The 18,760-nt window shown below is 37.8% G+C and overlaps 1 protein-coding gene across 2 annotated transcripts in view; it reads left to right on the top strand.

Annotated features, from left to right (window-relative positions):
- The window catches only part of OXCT1 (3-oxoacid CoA-transferase 1), a 141,278-nt gene that overhangs the window by 9,556 nt on the left and 112,962 nt on the right, over nt 1-18,760 (top strand). For both annotated transcript variants that reach the window (XM_030814016.1, XM_030814017.1), the window contains exons 4-7: nt 8,137-8,272; nt 11,817-11,966; nt 16,043-16,149; nt 18,320-18,380. In XM_030814016.1, coding sequence (XP_030669876.1) covers nt 8,137-8,272; nt 11,817-11,966; nt 16,043-16,149; nt 18,320-18,380 — 454 coding nt within the window. The remainder of the gene's footprint in view (nt 1-8,136; nt 8,273-11,816; nt 11,967-16,042; nt 16,150-18,319; nt 18,381-18,760) is intronic.

Genomic DNA, 18,760 nt, shown 5'->3' with positions numbered 1-18,760 from the left:
CTATTCACATGAGCAATATGTCCAAGCATCAAAATCTAATGTTTAACAAGGTCAAGAGGGGTGGTCACATTTATCCAAATGTTTTTGGTACCATCCTTCATAAGTAAAACAGACTTGCTTCATCTAGTATAAAGATATAAATTAAGACTTTATTTCTTAATGTGATGTGTTTTTATTTTTCTAAACTTAAAATATATTGAAGTTAGAATATATATCTTCAAATTAAGTCTTGCATTTTAAAATTTAAAGGTATTGTTTTATGTTATTTATTAGATCATTTATAAAGCAAGGTGGGCATCAATTTGAAATCTGTTTAAAGCCCTTTCTTTTAGCAATGCCATCATTCTAGATCATAAGTAAAGGGATACCGTTAATCACAAAAACATGGCTGGTCTTGGAAGGTGGATATGCAGCCAGCACTTAAGATAATAGGATTGCATATTACGGTGGTCAGAAATAAGCCATCATTTTAATAATGGCATGCACATTAAGGTACATTTAGCTATGTTAGGAAAAGCCATATTTTTATTTTTACAAAATGGTAAGTCACCAGTTCTCAACAATTAAAGACTTTAAGGATTTTACATTTTTAATCACCCAACTGGCATTTTAGCCGATTATAAAAGCAATTTAGAATAAATAGTGTAGGTTATTTAGGAAATAAAACTGATGCTACTTTTGTGCCCATTTTTCCTTTTCTGAGTCTGTTTCCTTCTAGGAGACTGTCCCTCCTCTTTCCTGTCTATCCACATCTCTCAGGATTAGACTTAAGTTATATATCCTCAAAGTATCCTTATCCAATTGCAGAAACTTTTCTAGTCTTTATTGATCTTGCCCCTTTTTGAGTTCCTTTAGAGACTTTTAGCCTTTCTTTGTATGCTGAATTTTACTTATCTTTGATATATATATGTATATATTACATTACCAATCTCCTTTATTTACAGTAGTTATGTATTCCCTACTGTCCTGAGCTTGTAAGTCTGAGTCTCAGAGTTACTGTGTGTCGGAGGGGAATGGGATTGTAGAAATCATCTGTCCCTTGTTTAACTGACTTTTCAGATCATCTGAAAATAGAGAAGTAACTTGTTTACGACAACTTGATAACTCTTAAACATATCTTATGCCCTTTAATTTGACTTGGTTATACATACTTTTGATTATCAGCACTTTCAGTTTTCCAGATAGCTTTATGCTTATAAGGGATACTGCAGATCAATATAAAATTCTTGATGCAGAATGGATGCTGTTATGTCAAAGGCTAAGAAATCTGATTATACATATGTACCTACACCTATAATTACTTGTGTGTGTGTATATATATATTACTATACTTGTCAGGTATAATAGTTTTTTGAGAGCCCAATGGTCAGTCTATCACTCTAGAATGTCTGGTTCTGTACCAGTGACTTTGAACCTTGAGATAAAGGCAGTGAACCCTCTACTGTGCCCTTGTTCTTTGTTGAGGAAGCTTCAGCTCTGAAGGAGTTAATAATCAGATGTAGGCCATGAGCTGATTATGGGCATTCCCTAGGATTTAGTTATTTTGTCTGGGAATGGCTAACCAATTCCTGGGATGTATACTTGAACTTCTGTGCTCAGCTCATGAAAGATTCCATTTGTCTCATGTAACTACAGAAGTCTTCCCTTATTCGAGGGGGATGTGTTCTGAAATCATGGCTAATACTCAACCCAATTGCTGTCAGTGGGAATGTATTTCTGTTTGTCTTCCACCCACAAATTTAATGTCTTTTCCATCTTAACTAAGCTCTTATTATGCTCTGTGGCTATAACTTTTGCAGTTTGAGATATGACAGCAAAACTAGCACATACTTTTCTCCTTCTTTGAAATTTAATGGATAAAAGATTCATTCTTACTTAGATCTTTCACTTAAAGGAAGCACTTTACGGCCTCGTTCTGGCATATGCGAGTTGCCTGCACCACTACTCTTGTGCTTTGGGGCCATTATTAAGTAAGATAAGGACTACTTGAACACAAGCACAGCAAATACTGCAGCAATCTATCTGATCACCATCATGGCTACTAAGTGAAGAACAGGAGAGTAGTATATATGGTGTAGATATGCTGGACAAAGGGAGGATTCACATCCTGGGCAGGATGGAGTAGGATGATGATAGCTCATCAGGTTACTCAGAATGGTGCACAACTTAAAACTTATGAATTTTATATGTCTGGAATTTTCCATTTAATATTTGTGGACTGCAGTTGACTGGGTAATTGAAACCACAGAAAATGAAACTGCAGATTGGGTGGGGGAGGGGGAAATTACTGTATGTCATAAATTAGCCTTATATTTAAATGAAGTATTTTGTTTTTGGTACTCTTGATATATTAAATATAATTATTGAATCCAGATTTAAGTATGTCTAAAATGAAAAGTAAACAAAAGAAATACAACTTGGTAAGTGATCCCAACTTTATTTTTATTTATCTTATTTTGACAAGAATTGCCAATTAATAAGATTTCAGAAAATCAGCAAATTAAATTTCATATTCAGAACATGAAAATATTTCCAGAACATTGTCTCCGATGCAGTATCTTTTTGCTTTATAATAATTTGTCTCATTAATGAATTCTTGGCTTTCGACTTTTTCTAGTCACCAACATGTTTGAAACCCAGGTTTGTTGTGATGCAGGAAAAAGATCACATCTCTCTTTAGTATGCTAAAAAATGTTGGCTACTAAAGGAAAGCACCAATCTTTTTGAAGGTCTTATCAGCATTGTCTTTAGTATTAAAGAGCTATAAGATGGTTTAATATACATATCTCTATTAGAAATGATATGTTCCCCATTTGCAAAAGATCACATCTATTTTTCTTTATCTCGTAAGCCTTTATAGGTAAGGGACTTGTCTTACTAATTTTTTGTCATCAATGTCTGATAATAGGTAAGATATACACTTGCCAAATTTGGGTTGTAAAGTATGTGGCAAGAAACACTCTCATTGTAAGCTGACAGCATTTTCAAGACCTGAAGAACTGGTCAGGTAGTGCACCTGGGGCTAGCGTCTTATGCACTGCTTGATTGCTATGCCAGGATACTAGTCTAAAAACAAAGCAAAGCCCATATAAACAATGATTCTCACAGCTAACATAGATGAATAAAGAGACGTGATCTCCAAATAGAGCCAACTTAAAATGGGTAATGGGTTGAAAAGCCAAAGAGATACAGAAGAGAGTAGTTAGAAAAATTCCCAAGTCAATCAATGTCCAACTATATTCTGGCTTTACTATGGGCCTGTAGGCATTTCAGATATTTAAAACTACAGAAAGTAAAATGGATCATATCTACCTTCATGAATTATTTCATTACAACTTTGTTAGTCTGGGCCCCAGAGGATATCAAACGTAATTGAATTTTCTGAGTAGTTGAGGAGTTTACCAAAGGGAGCCTTTTCAGTGGAATGGTCAGGGCTGAGGGAAAAATGAGTAATAAAGAACCCTGGAGTTTGTAATGGAGGGGTGCTGTTACCAGCCCCAGGTCTGAAGGAGTGAAGGGAGGGAGCTGTTACTAGGACCTGGAAGAAAGCTTTATGGAGGGGGTTATCCAACAGGCTGTAACTTCTCAGGGAGAGAGTCAGAGGAATATAAATCCCAACATTTTCCCCTCACCCACATCCTCCTGATGGTGCCTCCCATTGGGTGAACCCAGTCAGAGTGGCTGAACCCAATCAGAAGCCAGAGGGCAAGGGGACCCCTCAATTTAGTCTACAGGGCAGCCATCTGAGGTCCAGAGCAGGCTGGAGGTTGGAGAACAGATCCAGAGGGACAAAGAGTAAATATCCAGTGTAATGACTTGGAGGTTTTCACTACTATTAGAGAAGAGACAGTGAGGAGGGGGACAGTGGAATTGAGCAATAAATCAATTTAACAAATGTTCAGCTTAGAAAACAATAGTAAATAAAACAGACCAAGATTTCTGCTTCATGGACCAAATGCTGTAGGTGGACTATAATAGTAACATAACAAATAAGTAAACTTTCCAATATGTTAAGTTATATGTGCCTTGGAAAAGGAAAAAAAAAAAAGTAATGGGGAATTGGGAGTGTGAAAGTGGAGGGGCAGGTTTTAATATTAAATTGGGTGATCAGGATGGGACTCCCTGAGGTGACATTTGACCAGAGACTTGAAGGAAGTGAAGGAGTGAGCCATGCAGATGTCTGGAAGAAGAGTTTGAGACAGCGGAAGGCCAGTGCAAAGGCACCAGGTGGGATATGTGGGTATGTTGGAGGGATGGTGAGGCCAGGAGAGGAAGAGAAGCGAGCCAAAAGGAGAATGGGTGGAGTGAGGCTGGGGACATCAAAGGGCATCTGATCACATGGGACCTTGCAGGGCACTCTGGAGACCTTTGATTTTACTCTGAATGAAAGTACCATCATAAGGGCGTGAGCAAGAGCAGTGATATGTTCTGACTTACATTTTATATGGCTTGCTTTGGCTGCCATGTTGTGAGGGAGCGGAAGCAGGGAGGGTTTGCAGTACCCTGGCAAGATAGTGCAGAGTACCAAGGAGAGAGTGAGAAATGGCCAGATTCTGAATAGGCTTTGAAGGTGGAATCAGCATTTCCTGATAGATTCAATGTGGAGTTTGTGAGAGAAGTCGAAGATCGCTGCGTTAGTTTTGGGCTGAGGATCTGTAAGGTGAGCTTGCCATGAGGTGAGATGGGAAGGCTGCAGTGGAGTTGAATTTGGGGGAATAAAATTGTGGGGACCTAGCCAGGTACTAGGAGTAGGTTAAAAACTCAGAAGGCATTGTGTGCATTGAGAGTAATGGGGAGACAGCCCTTGAACAACGGAATCCGTAGGCATCTGGTGACCTCTAGTGGACAAATGTATTCTTAACTTGCAGGGCATTCTAGCTCAAAAGTACACACTTGAAAATGCTTATGTTACTTAGGCATTCGTTTTCTTTTAAACCAAGTGAGAGTAAGTCATGCAGCTATTTCTTTTCTACCAATGGTGGATGGGAAATCTTACCAGATTCAGCATTTGGAGGCTAGGGATGCAAAACAAGTTGAGTAGGAGGTTGACAGTTACCTGTTACCTAGACACTTCGAAGTGTTCATTGTGTCAGGAGTGCCAGGGGTAGGAAAGAGGTTTGGAAATGAAATTCTGAGAATTGGGAAGGAATCAGCTGAGCTGGAATGGTCACTTGTCAGTGTGAGGAGTATGAGAGTGGAGAGTGGAATGAAGTTGGGAGAACAGGTGGTATCAGGAGAAATGTCAGTGGTTTGTCACATACTTAACACCTTTCCAGATCAAGTAAGTAGGCATCACTAGTGCTCATTAATTTCCCCAACCAACTTTCTTTATATTCCATCACCAAAGCCAGAATTCTGGAGTGGGTCTGCAGCTACATCAGGATGGGCAACAAGTCATGAATTATTTCCCCCAAAGACCCTCTTGATTTCTCCCTTCTCCATTCCCATTCCCACGGCTTTAGCTCAGACTCTCACTGTTGCTTGTTTGGACTACTTCAAGCCTTTTCACTGATATCCCGGCCTTTCATCTTTCAACCTTTCCAGCTAATCATACTGTTACTTTTCCACTGAAAACTTTTTATGGGGGCTTCCTGTCTTTCAGGATGAAATCCCACAAGGCTGATCACAACTGGTCCTGCCTTCTCCCCTCCCACATGCTGTTGCCCTCAGTCCATACTCCAGGAACACTCAACAAGTAGTTTCCTGAGTGCATCTTTGGAAAGCTGTCTATCTGTCTGTTTCTCTCTACACCTCCACCCCACACTGTTCTCAAAATGTTTTCTTTTTTCCTATGTCTGTGTAAGTGCCACCTCCTGTAAGATTTTTTCTGCTATCTTTCTCCTCCCCAAAAGTTGGGTTCTCCATTTTCAGAATTATCACAATTTGTGCCTAATTCCCTTAGCATGTCTCTCCCTCTGTTGTAATTATAGGTTACGTGTTTCTTTTCTCAGTTTCAAAGCTGCCCAGGACCAGGTCTTATTCACGATTGTAGCTCCAGAGCCTGACACAGGGATAGAATAAGCACTCAGTAAGGGAGTTTTAGATGAATGAACCGTGTAGATGACACAAGCTCTGTAGGGAAGGAACCATCAGAGCACTAAAGGAATTAGGAGGGAGAGATTGTAAATAAAAACTTCTGTTTCTAGGAAGCACTCTCGTCCTTATCACTACATTTCTGTCTCTTAAAAGGCTTTCTTGAAGCATAGTATGGAGTAATATAGAAAAGTGAACATCTCATAAATACAGTTTGATGGAGTTTTACAAGCTGCACACCCATGTCATCAATGCCCAGATAGATAAATGGAACATGCCCAGTACCCCAGGAAGCCCTCTTCCTGCACCTTCCAGTCACTATTCTCTTCTCCCCCTACCAATATTAATCGTTAGCTTTACTTTTGATCCTCATAGATTCGTTTTGTCTGATTTTGAACGTCATATTAAAGGAATATTTCAGAGTACACTCTTGTATCTGGCTTTAGCTCAACATTGTTCTGTGAGATTCAACCATTGTTGCTAATGGTTATAGATGAGTCATTCTCACTGCTATACCCCACTTCATTATGTAGTATGCCACAATTATCTATTTTGCTGATGAGCATTTGGGAGGCTCCAATTTTGGCCATAATGAATAGTGCTGCTATGAATTTTCTTGTACATGCCTTGTGATGAACGTAAGTATGCATTTCTGTTGGTTATAGCCCCAGAATGGAATTGCTGACCCATAGCATATGGATATATTGAACATTAGTAGGTACTAACAGTTTCCAAGGTGGTCATTTCAGTTTACATTCCCCTTGGCACATATGAGAGTTCTGATTGTTTCACATCTTTGTCGAGACTTGGTGTTTTCTTCTTTTTTAGCCATCCCTTCATGTTTGTGGTGGTGTCTCGTCATACTTTTTGCCATTAAAAGTGTTTTGCTACTAAAAATATTTCCCCATTAAAAAAATTTCACCATTAAAAAATATTTCACTATTAAAAGATATTTCGCCATTAAAAATATTTCACCATTAAAAAATATTTCACCATTAAAAGATATTTCACCATTAAAAATATTTCACCATTAAAAAAATATTTCGTCATTAAAATATTTCGCCATTAAAAAATTTCACCATTAAAAAAAGCTTAAGGTCAAGTATTCTTATCTTAGAAATGTTTTATTTCTCTAGTTGGTTAAAATATTTCTGACTCTTGAATGGAAGATGATCTTCAGTCTTTAAGGTGACTGAAATGGAAAAATAATTCATTCAGTTGTCTATCTTGTTACATTGACTTTGCTTTAAATTCTAGGCATATTTTGCTTCAAAAAATAATAGAAATAAAGAAAGGCATAAACCTGGAGACCTTCACCCAATGAAAAAATAAAGTCAACACTGTGTATACCATTTCTAAGAATAAATTGAGCACCAGCTTTAAAATAATAAAGATATTAAACTATAGTATATATAATTTAACAGATACAGGATTATTGTTTCCACTTACACTCTTCACTGGCTTGTGATTAATTTTTTTTTTTTTTTTTTGTTAAGAATGTGTAAATCTTCTTGAGCAAAAGATTTATGATATAGGGAAAATGTTCATAGCTATTTATAATTTGAGTCCACATTTCGATGAGTATGTTAATCTCTCTTTTAAATACCAGAATGCCCCTCTCTCCTTATTAGAAGAGAAAGAGCTTCTCCATCCAGATCTTCCTTTTGGGTCAGTATATTGCCACTGCATTTATGTGTTCCTTCAAAGCACAGGACAAGAACCAATTCATCTCTTTGCTTATCTTCTAACTCAGAATCACTCTGCAGCCATGAAAATAACAAAAGGTGTGGGGTAAAACTGTAGGGTTGACATGGGTGTGAATATTGGCTGTATGTCCCTTACTGCCCAAGACCTTGCCTTGTGCATACCCCGCCCCCACAAAAAAATCACTTAAACTTCTTGAGTTTTAGTTTCCTCAACTGTAAAATAAAAGGATAGCTACCTTGCAAAAGTTTTGGGGTTACGGGAGACTGAGAATGTGGATTAAATGCCTATGAGAAAGGATTTATTTTTCTTTAAATTAACAAAGTTTTATCTCTTTAAAAAGATGTAATAGTGTTCTGTCAGATGCTCTTTGGTAAGCTCCCTTCATTTTCCTTCTAGGGTTGACAATTTTGGTTTGGGGCTTTTGCTTCGGTCCAAGCAGATAAAACGCATGGTCTCTTCTTATGTGGGAGAAAATGCAGAATTTGAACGACAGTACTTATCTGGTGAATTAGAAGTGGAGCTGACACCACAGGTGAGAAAATTTGCTTTTCTTTTATAATACTAACTTACTTTAAAAATTCCTTTTCTCTGTGGAAATTTCTTTTTTTTTTTTTTTTTTTTTGAGACGGAGTCTTTCTCTGTCCCCCAGGCTGGAGTGCAGTGGCGCAATCTCGGCTCACTGCAAGCTCCACCTCCCGGGTTCACGCCATTCTCCTGCCTCAGCCTCCCGAGTAGCTGGGACTACAGGCACCCGCCACCTCGCCCAGCTAATTTTTTGTATTTTTAGTCGAGACGGGGTTTCACCGTGTTAGCCAGGATGGTCTCGATCTCCTGACCTCGTGATCCGCCTGCCTCGGCCTCCCAAAGTGCTGGGATTATAGGCTTGAGCCACCGCGCCCGGCCCTCTGTGGAAATTTCTTTGTGCAAAAGAGGTAAGGCAGAAGAAATACTACTTTGCCAAACCAAGGAATTTTGTTTCTAACTCACACCTGTTGATTGCTGGAGGATTAATATTTTCTTCTACTGTGTACTGAAAAAGGAGATATTTCTAAAAGATATCCAGGCTGCAAGGTAAGATTTTAAGTTTGGCACTGTAATGTGTATTGTGCCAGAAGCATACAAAAGGATTTGCTGGAATGTTTGAGAATCATCCTATAGGAATTTATTTTATTTTATTTTTTTTTTTGAGGCGGAGTCCCACTCTGTCACCCAGGGTGGAGTGCCGCGGTGTGATATCGGCTCACTGCAACCTTCACCTCCCGAGTTCAAGCAATTCTCCTGCCTCAGCCTCCTGAGAAGCTGAGATTTGAGATTACAGGCATGTACCACCAAGCCCAGCTACTTTTGTTTTCTGTATTTTTAGTAGAGCTGGGGTTTCACCATGTTGGCCAGGCTGGTCTTGAACTCCTGACCTCAAATGAGCCACCTGCCTCGGCCTCACAGGTGTGAGCCACCGTGCCTCTCCAATTTCTATGAATTTCAGAACTAGAAATTTGTGGGTGATCTGGCCTTGCTGAGACACATCAGAGTGAAGCCCATGAAAGGTGCATGTGACTATATCTGAGTAAGTGCTGGGATCAGAACCTAGATTTCCAGGGAACTGATGTTACTACAAAGCAAGCAGTTACTATAATTAATCTAGCAACTTTTCACTCATTTTCTATGTCATCTCTTAGCTAATTGGAGTTATTCATAAAGAAAGGAAAACTTTCTGAAATCTTTAAGTAAAACAAGGGTCTACAGTTTGCTCTTCTTTCATTTTGACATGCTCTGCTCTCAGCTCTTGAACTGAGCCACTCTGCTTTATTTTAGTCAACAGAAAACATTGCCACTGACTTTGCCAAGTTGCTATTAACATAATTTAGTAGATTTTTAAAAATTGGTAATGAAATCATGGTGTGTTTGTCTAGAAAGCACACATGGGGAACTATTCTGAGGCTCGTGTTGCAGTCACACCTGGTCACTCTATAGCACTGTTACCTGTACATACCATAGCATTGAACTGGGCTTGGTATTTACTCAATTTCCTCAGTTTTTTGAAAAAACAAAAACAAAAAAAACAAAGATGTCTTAGTCTGCCCAGGCTGCTATAACAAAATGTCACAGACTGGTGGCTTAAACAACAGAAGTTTCTCACAGTTCTGAAGGCTTGGAAGTCCTCCTTGGCTTGCAGATGGCCGAATTCTCACTGTTCTTGCATGGCGGAGAGCATGCATGCTCCCTCTCTGGGTTTGTCTTCTTGTAGGAACACTAATCATACCAGATCAGGGCCCCACCTTTTTGACTTCCTTCAACCTTGATGACCTCCTTATAGGCCCTATCTCAATGCAGTCACATTGGTGACTAGGAATTCAATATATGAATTTTGGGGAGAACACAGTTCAGTCCATAGCAGTATTTTTCACATGGTAGGTTGAGATACAGTATTCTTTGGGTTGTGGAGCTATTGAAAATTAACCTTTTGATTACCCTTGGTATCTTTTATGTTACTCCTTATTTTGTCAGAAAGGATGTACATCGTTAATATATATATATTTTTTACAGTTTTTCCTCAGGCTAAGAGAGGTCAGTGTCTCCTTCCCCAACTTAGTGGCCCATTAGTAAACACTGGCTCTGGCAGCTTATTTTGCAGCCTGAAGGCTAGGGGGAGGAGTATCAATGGTGGGGATCAGGACTTCTTTGGTGGGTGAGGGTAAGAAGCTGGTGGCACCTACAGAAGGTCTATCTGCAGAAATAGTCCACTTTCAGGCCCTTACCTGGTATGATAGAAGGAGAGTATTCAGGGAGGGTATATATAAAATGTATTTTAAGGCTGGGGGTAGTGTTATGGTAATTTTGATGATTTAATTTTTTGTGAATGTTACTAACTTCACAACACAAGGTAGAGTCATCTCTTTCCATTGGCTAGATAATCAGTTATCTGGAAGATTTTCAGTTATACCCCAAGTCTGTCTTTCCCCAGAATATTCCACCTACTTGAATGACTCAATGTCTCAAGTCCCAACTGTTAGTTTCTTCTTCGAGTTGAATACTTAGAGTCCTGTTAAAGTAGAAAATACTTTTTAAGGTTGGGACAATGTGAACACATCATCATTAATACCATGAACCAATTCTTTTTTTTCGTAAAGAGGCAGATCTCATTATGTTGCCCAGGCTGGTCTCAAACTCCTGGCCTCAAGTGATCCTTCACCTCCCAAAGCACTGGGATTTACAGTCATGAGCCATGGTGTCCAGCCCCAATTTTTAACTACTGACTAGCCAGTCAGTTTTCTAGTAAGACTGTCATAACAAGTCTATCACAGTAGGCGTCAATGTTAGGAGGGGTGTCAAGGTTCAGGGCCAGAGTTGATTCCCTAGGGAAAACCTGGGTAGAAAAACAGTTGAGAGTGAGAGAGCTAGGGAAACTGGTCTTGAAATCACTGGTACCTAGGAAGAAGAGTCACCCATGGGAAAGATGATGATCAAAAGAAGATACAAAGAAACTTTGCTTGCAGCTGTTTCTATTCTGAAACAATTTGATGTACTCTTGGCTTTTAAAAACCAATTTACCTGTATGCTGTATTTTTCACTTTTTTTTTTCTTAGACAATTTGTAGATAAAAATATTTATGAAAATGGTTTAAAATAAGCTCTAAAATTTAAACACTTTACATTATTAACTTAAATAAAATTTAGGCCATACCAACATAGATCATGAAATAAAACAAAATTTAATTGCATTACTTAATATATAACTAAAGTTTCATAATTTGGATTTTAAAATTGACTTAGAATATCAAAAATAGACACATTTAAATGTGTCAAGAGATCACTGGGAGGTATGGAAGCTGAAAGCATGTCTATACAAATAAGTGGTTACATTTTGAATGTGGATTTCGAATGGATCTAGAGGGGCAGTAACTTCTTAAAACTGATCTTCTAGCATACAATATTAGTGAAATACTCACACTAATGTACAATGCTAGCTACTTTTTAGAATTATAAGCCTCTAGAGAGTAGGAACCACGTGTAAATGTTTGTGTCCACACACAGAAGTGTGCTTAGTGAACTTATGGGGTGTTGGTTGCTCATTTGTAGGGCACACTTGCAGAGAGGATCCGTGCAGGCGGGGCTGGAGTTCCTGCATTTTACACCCCCACAGGGTATGGGACCCTGGTACAAGAAGGAGGATCACCTATCAAATACAACAAAGATGGCAGTGTTGCCATTGCCAGTAAGCCAAGAGAGGTAAGAAACACTCTTAACCAGATTATACCGGGATTTCTCTTTCCACGTGGGATTTTGGGTGGATCATTGGACAAATAAGTGTAAAATCACCTCTATGTGAGAAAAAGCACTCATTCATTTTCATAAATAGGCAAAATTTCTAGCTAAATCTAGGCATCCACTAGCATTTAAAATCACATAGGGAAACTAGAATAAAAAGAAGGAAAAAATGGTGTAATCCACATATTATGTACTAGTCAAGGTTAGTTACTTGAACTGATTTTATGGTAGGCTTTAACAAATTGAGAAACAGTTATACTTGCTGATTATGCTTATATGGAAAATAAAGTAGTTGTGATATGCATGCTAGCAAACTCTTTATGCTCAGGCCCTTCCTAAAGTGACTGTAGGAAGAAAAAAACAAGGAAATAATATGTTTGTCTGAAACCTTGAAAGGAACTGTTATGATAGAATAGAGAGTTCATATGATCACTATTTATTTTGTATCTTGGACACATTTGAGCTTTTGATGGAATAACCTACTTCTGTTTAAAGTGCTGAGTAGGATGGGGTACATTTATCGTAGGTATATTATAGAAGAGTAGAACTTCAGATAAAGGTATTTGAGCTGCTCAGATTGGAGAAAATTCCAAAAATTACACTGGCCAGTATTTCATTACGGTATTTTTTAGTATCTTTCCATTCTCCTTGTCTAGATGGCCAAAGAGAGTTAACACAGGTTGCAGAAATGCTGTACTCATCTCTGGGGAAGTGAACATAGTAAATCAGGGGATCTCTTATCACTTTTCTGCATATGGGGATGCTGGCTCTGCCCCTCCCTTTCCGAGGAACGATCAGAGGGAAGATTGGAGGTCACCGAATATGTCCTTTGATGTTCAGTGTTGGTCTCCAGCTGTGTCTTCCATCTGGAGACATCTTTCTGTTGAGAGTGATCTATGTGGATTCAAAGCTTTTATTAATGTGTTTTTTATGTTTGATCTTTTCCCTTTACTGTCTAAATAAGTTTAAAAGGCTTCTTGACAAAGTAAAAGACAGGAGCCTAATTATTAAAATGAGCTGTAGTAGTATCTCATAAAGGTTCCCAGAAAACTTGCGATAAATACTTTGATAGCTTGCTAGAAGTTGAAGAATTAATTCACCTTGGGAAAATATGAGACTAAAATATTTCTTGGATTCATTTCTGCCTGGAGTCAGGTGCCTCAAACTCGTAGTTTTTAAATTTTGTCTGAATTCCCTAGGAATATGACAGATAATTTATTTCTTAATTCTTAGTACTTTATTTTTTTTTACTTAAAGTAGGAAGAAGTGAGTTAATTTCTGAATTAGTGTTATTTATTGAGGTCCTACTCTTCACTGAGCCCTGGTCTAAGCACTGTCGTAAAATGATCTAGATCAAGTCCTCCTACTAGTGGAGGAACTGACAGTGAATGAATAAATGCATAATGTCTATAGTGGAAGTACTGTGAAGACAAATCAAGTAGATTAAGGGCAAAGAGAATTAATTATCATTGGCCAGGCAGCTGATATTCCAGATTGGTGGCCAGGGAGAGCTTTGGGGAGGTGATACTTGGTAGAGACCTGAATAAGGTAGGAGAACGAGGCAAGTGGACATAAGAGGGTTTGTGCTCTATTCAGAAGGACGAGTAAGTACAAGGTGCCGAGGCAGCTACAGGCTTGCCATGTTTGGGGAACAGGAGGGTGGTGAGGCTGGAACAGCACATGAGGCAGAGAGTGATAGGGATGGAGATTGAAGAGAGGCAGGAGCCAAATTCATGCAAAGTTTGAATTTTACGGAACGTAGTGGGAAGTCTATGGAGGTTTGAATAAGCATGAGAGTGATGTAATTTGAGTTGTCTTTTGTAACTATCACTGTGGCTGCTGGGGTGGTGATTCTTTTTTTTTTTTTTTTTTTTTTTTTTGCTAGGAAGCCAAGAGCAGAAGCAGCGAGAGAGGGTTTAGGAGGCTGTTGTGTTAATTTAGGAGGGAATGGAAGGTGGCTAGACCAAGGTGGTAACAGTGGAGTTTGAGAGAAGTGGTTGAAATTGGTGTTATGTTCATGGTAGAGCCAACAGGATTTGCTGGTGGATAGGTAAGGGGTGTAAGAGGAGTCAAGCATACTGTGTAAGATGAGTGAAGCACAGGCCTTATCAAAGAGCTCTGTTTGGAACATGGTGCATTGGAGATGTTCATTAGACTCCAAGAGGAGGTGCTTAGTGGACTTCAGATCAGGGGAGAGTCTGGAGCCAGGATAGAGACTTTGGAGGCATCAGCATTATAGTATTTAAATCTATATACTAGATGAGTGTCTAGGGGCTGAGTGCAGAGCACCTCGTTGACATTTTAGAAATTGGGAAGAGAAGGTGCAGCAAAGAGAAATGGGAAGGAGTGATTAGTAAGTAAAGAAGAAACCCAGGGGCATCTGGCAATTTGAAAGATAAGGGAAATTTTAAAAAGAAGGGAATGATCAACTGAGTGTGAAGAGGTTGATAATACAGGGCCTGGAATTGAATCATTGGATTTGGAAAAACAGAGGTCATTGACAACTTTAAGGATTATTCCTTTTTGGAATAGAGGGGATGAAAATCTCATTAGATTCAAGAAAGAACCAAAACGTGAGGAAGTGGTGACTATGAAATGTACAATTCTTTGAAGTGAGTATAATAGCTAGTTTGACAAAACCAACTCCTTCCCCATTTTTAAATTTCAGTAAAACTAACACTCAGCAACAGCTGGTGTGTAGACACATCAGAAAATTATGTAACTGGAAAATCAAAGAAGCCTGTTTATTGACTTTGCCTTGCATTTGCGTATATTTACCCCAGTTTTCTAGATCTGTATGTAAAATGCTCAACTATCATTGTTGGTATTTACAGTGATTTTTGAAATATATAAGCCGTTCCAAAATAACTTTGTATATTGATATGTGGCTCAGAAATATCTTTCATATAATTTATCTTAGTTCTTATAGTAAGATCCTCATTCATCAGTTATTCCCTAAGTGCATTAATCTTTTTTCTAGCAGGCAACTTGGTTAATGTCTTTAAAGCAGCTTTTATTTAAGAAAGGTTTTGTTTCAAACCATAGTTGAAATAAATGTACCAAAATTTTCTATAGCAGCTTTTTGTAAAACGCACTTAGTCTGTTTTTCCACTAGGGGGTGCAGTAGGGATGAGAATGGAGTTCTACATTCACATGGCTCCATTTTGTGCAGTGATGGAGTGTGGCAATGGATGTTTGTTTTAATTCCGGGAAATAAACCCTCAAGAATAAAATAACAGGATGGCAAGACAGTTTTGCTTTATGTTCTTCCTTCCAAAATTTGTAGTATAATTAAAGGGCAATAAACATAAATAAAAATCAATAGCATTCCCTAGACCAGTAATGTCAGAAGAGTAGATAGGAGCAAATATAACATTCACAGTAGCAAGAGAAACCACTAAGTACCTATAAATAAACCTAAGAAAAATATATAAAGCTTTTATGGAGAAAATAATAAAACTATTGAAGGAGGTCGAAGAAAACCTCAGTAAATGGAGACATATACTATGCTCATGGGTGGGAAGATAGGGCATGTTGGTTTTCTCCAAATTTACTGATTCTGTGAATCCCATTTAAAATCTCAACAGGTGATTATAGGTTAATGAGGATAGCTGAATGATGATTTTTGTAACTCTTTTATGTAGAAAAACAATACATAGACCATTTTATGCAAACTGTTTTTTCAGGGGGGAGGGAAAGAAGGACTACTTTTCATATTCAATATATAACCTGTACATACAAATAGTAAAATGAAAATAGTCTATCCCTCAGGCCATAGAACTTTCAGTTCCTCAAATGCACAAGTTTTCTTTTGTCAGTGGACCTTTGCTTGTCTGTTTCCTTAGCTCCCCTTAGACCACTTTGACTAAGTCCTGCTTGCCTAACACTGCTTATCTTTGAAGTCTCTGGGATGCTTTTCCCTCTGAGAAATTTTCCCTCACTAGGCTTGTATCCTTATTATCTACCTCTATCAGAGTGTCTCTATCACAATCAAGACCTGTGCAAATACCTGACGACGTCTTCTCCCTCTTCTGCAGGTGAGGGAGTTCAATGGTCAGCACTTTATTTTGGAAGAAGCAATTACAGGGGATTTTGCTTTGGTGAAAGCCTGGAAGGCGGACCGAGCAGGAAACGTGATTTTCAGGTATTGTGATAGTTTTAAAAACACTCGTGCATATCAGCAACTCTAAAAATGGACGTCAGAGTGAATTTGGAATTTAAAAATGTATTTTCGAAATGGCCCAAAATCATACATGCCCATGTGTATTGCACATATATAGGTGTGTGCAGGGCTGCTGGTATGTCTACTTGGAGTCTGTTTGGACTGGTTGATATCTATGTTGCACTGCTTGTTAAATATTTGAATCTATATGCCCTTTTATATAGGCACGTGCAGTTGTTTTTCTCCTTACGTATTTTAGTTGCCAAGACCAGTTACATGCTTAGAAAATGTGACATCATACAATTTTATTTAATTGATATTATAATTTACATGTATTATCTTAAAATGTCAAAGTTAATTTGATACTCTGGAAAGATACTGCTAATAATCATTGGGGTCAGTCCTTCAGTCCTTTTGGTGTCTTCTAGGAAATGCTTACAAAGGTTCTATCTGAAAAATTGATTAACCTTTATAATACTGAATTTTCAGTCCTCACTCTCAGCCACAGACTTTATAGATTTTAAAGTCTTTTGGTTATTCTAAGCATACTAAGTATTTATATCTTGGATTTATAGATTTATATAGTTGTTTTTTGAGGATTATGAAACCTTTGAGTGTACACTTAAGAGTTTTCCAAACTGTTTGATCTTGAAGACTTTACCTATCAGATTACAGAAATCATTGTTTTTGCTCATTTATCATTTGCTGCTTTCGATTAACAATTTTTAAATCTTTAGCAAATGCAGCTTTGGTGCAATCACAATTAAGTTCTCAGTGACACTCTCATATCACTTTTTATTTCTGAAGGACTTACGTGATATTAATGCTCTTTGATTTCTTTAATTTAGCCAGTTTTTTAAAGTACAACTAATTTTGGCAACAACAGGAGACATTTTACATCATCATTACCTTATTTGACACGTTTGTGTAATATTTACACATGCTTAGTTGCTTTTTTTAAAAGATTAACAAAATGGTATACTACCAAGCATAAAGGAATTATTGAAAATATTCCCACGTTTATTCTGCACTGCAGTGCCTGGCTCTGGTATTTAAAGGCTGCACAAAGGCTATTCTGGGCACTGACTTTATGCTGGTGGTTAATGAGTTCTGGTGTGAAATGAAAGCTTGCATCACCAATGGTCAAGTGACCTTAGGACTGACTTCATATTTAGTGGGACAGCTGGAACAGAAGGCTGTCTAGATTATTCAAGTGGGGGACTTGGGACTCCTTTGCCTCTGACCATTCTGCCCTTGGAGCTTTTGATGCCTGGATGTCTGGTGGGATCTAACCCAGCAACTTGTGAAAGTTCATGAGGGCTCCTTTCTCAAGGATGCTCCTTTTCCTGTACTCATTCTTCAATCTGAGCAAAAGAAATATTGGTGGCTCAAAAGAGCTAGTAAAACATAGCTGTGACTTACTTCCTTCTACCAAAGAAATTCTGCCGTCAACCTATATTCCCAGAGACAAAAAATATATTTTAATATTTACCATTAGGGGAACTGTGTTGAGGAGCATCAGAGTGCAAAACCATCAGCAAAATTGGCACCTGCTAGAAATTTTTACACCTTGGGGTCTGATGTGGGTGGTATACTTTCAAAAACTTCATCAGAAAATGATTCTCCAGAATGATCTTTATAGGTGACTCACAAATTATCAATGAATATTTCATTTAGTTTCAGCAATAGGCTTCTCTTCAATAGAGAATGTAATTACTGTATCTTCTCATGTGAAGCATTTGCTACTTTTCCTTTCTTAATATTTTAATGAAAGCAAGTGGTTGAATGAAATATTTAACTAATAGGGACAAAGCATACTTGTTAAAAGATTAAGGGAAATTAACTTCAAATAAGATAGATTTATTAATATTCCTTTTTTTGTTGTAGCTGTATGTTGAATGTGAAAAATAGTCCTTTCCCTCAATCCTGTTCAAAACAAAACGATATACATTGAATAAAGTAGTTATGATTTTTTAAAATTTATGAGATATTTATAAAACTTTATTAATGGAAAATATGATACACTCTTTTTGGAAAGATTCTTAGATTCTTAGTGCATAGAAATTCTAATCTATAAAACCTTAAAGGTGACAGAGATGCTTATTTTTGGTCTTTCCCCCCCGCCACTTTCTTATCTCCTCCACCCCTGTAGGAAAAGTGCAAGGAATTTCAACTTGCCAATGTGCAAAGCTGCAGAAACCACGGTGGTAGAGGTAAGAGGTTATTTTTGAATTCTTGGTGTTAATTATTTAACTTGATGTTAAGTATTAATTCAAGAAAAAGTACCACAGTTCATTTGTTTTCTGGATAACAATGACAGCTTTTTTTTTTTGTTTTGGAAATGGATCCATTCTATCTAAATATATAATAGTTAAAATTTTGCTGTAACTTCAGCTTTCTGGTTAGATAGGGTCTCACTAGAATGCTCTCTTTGGGAATCAAGCAATGGGACCAGCTTATAAAAGTCTTTTGATCCTTAAATGAAATAGATCTCCTTGAATGAAATTCCAAGATGAATTTGTGTATGTGGAATCCCTGGAAAATAGTAAATGTGTCAGAAGAAGTTCATGATCTTACTGAGATAGATTTTGTG

Source organism: Nomascus leucogenys, chromosome 6, assembly GCF_006542625.1.
Source record: "Nomascus leucogenys isolate Asia chromosome 6, Asia_NLE_v1, whole genome shotgun sequence".
NCBI classification, from domain to species: domain Eukaryota; kingdom Metazoa; phylum Chordata; class Mammalia; order Primates; family Hylobatidae; genus Nomascus; species Nomascus leucogenys.
The sequence above is the reverse complement of the archived record's forward strand: the minus strand, read 5'-3'. Positions and strand labels throughout refer to the sequence as shown.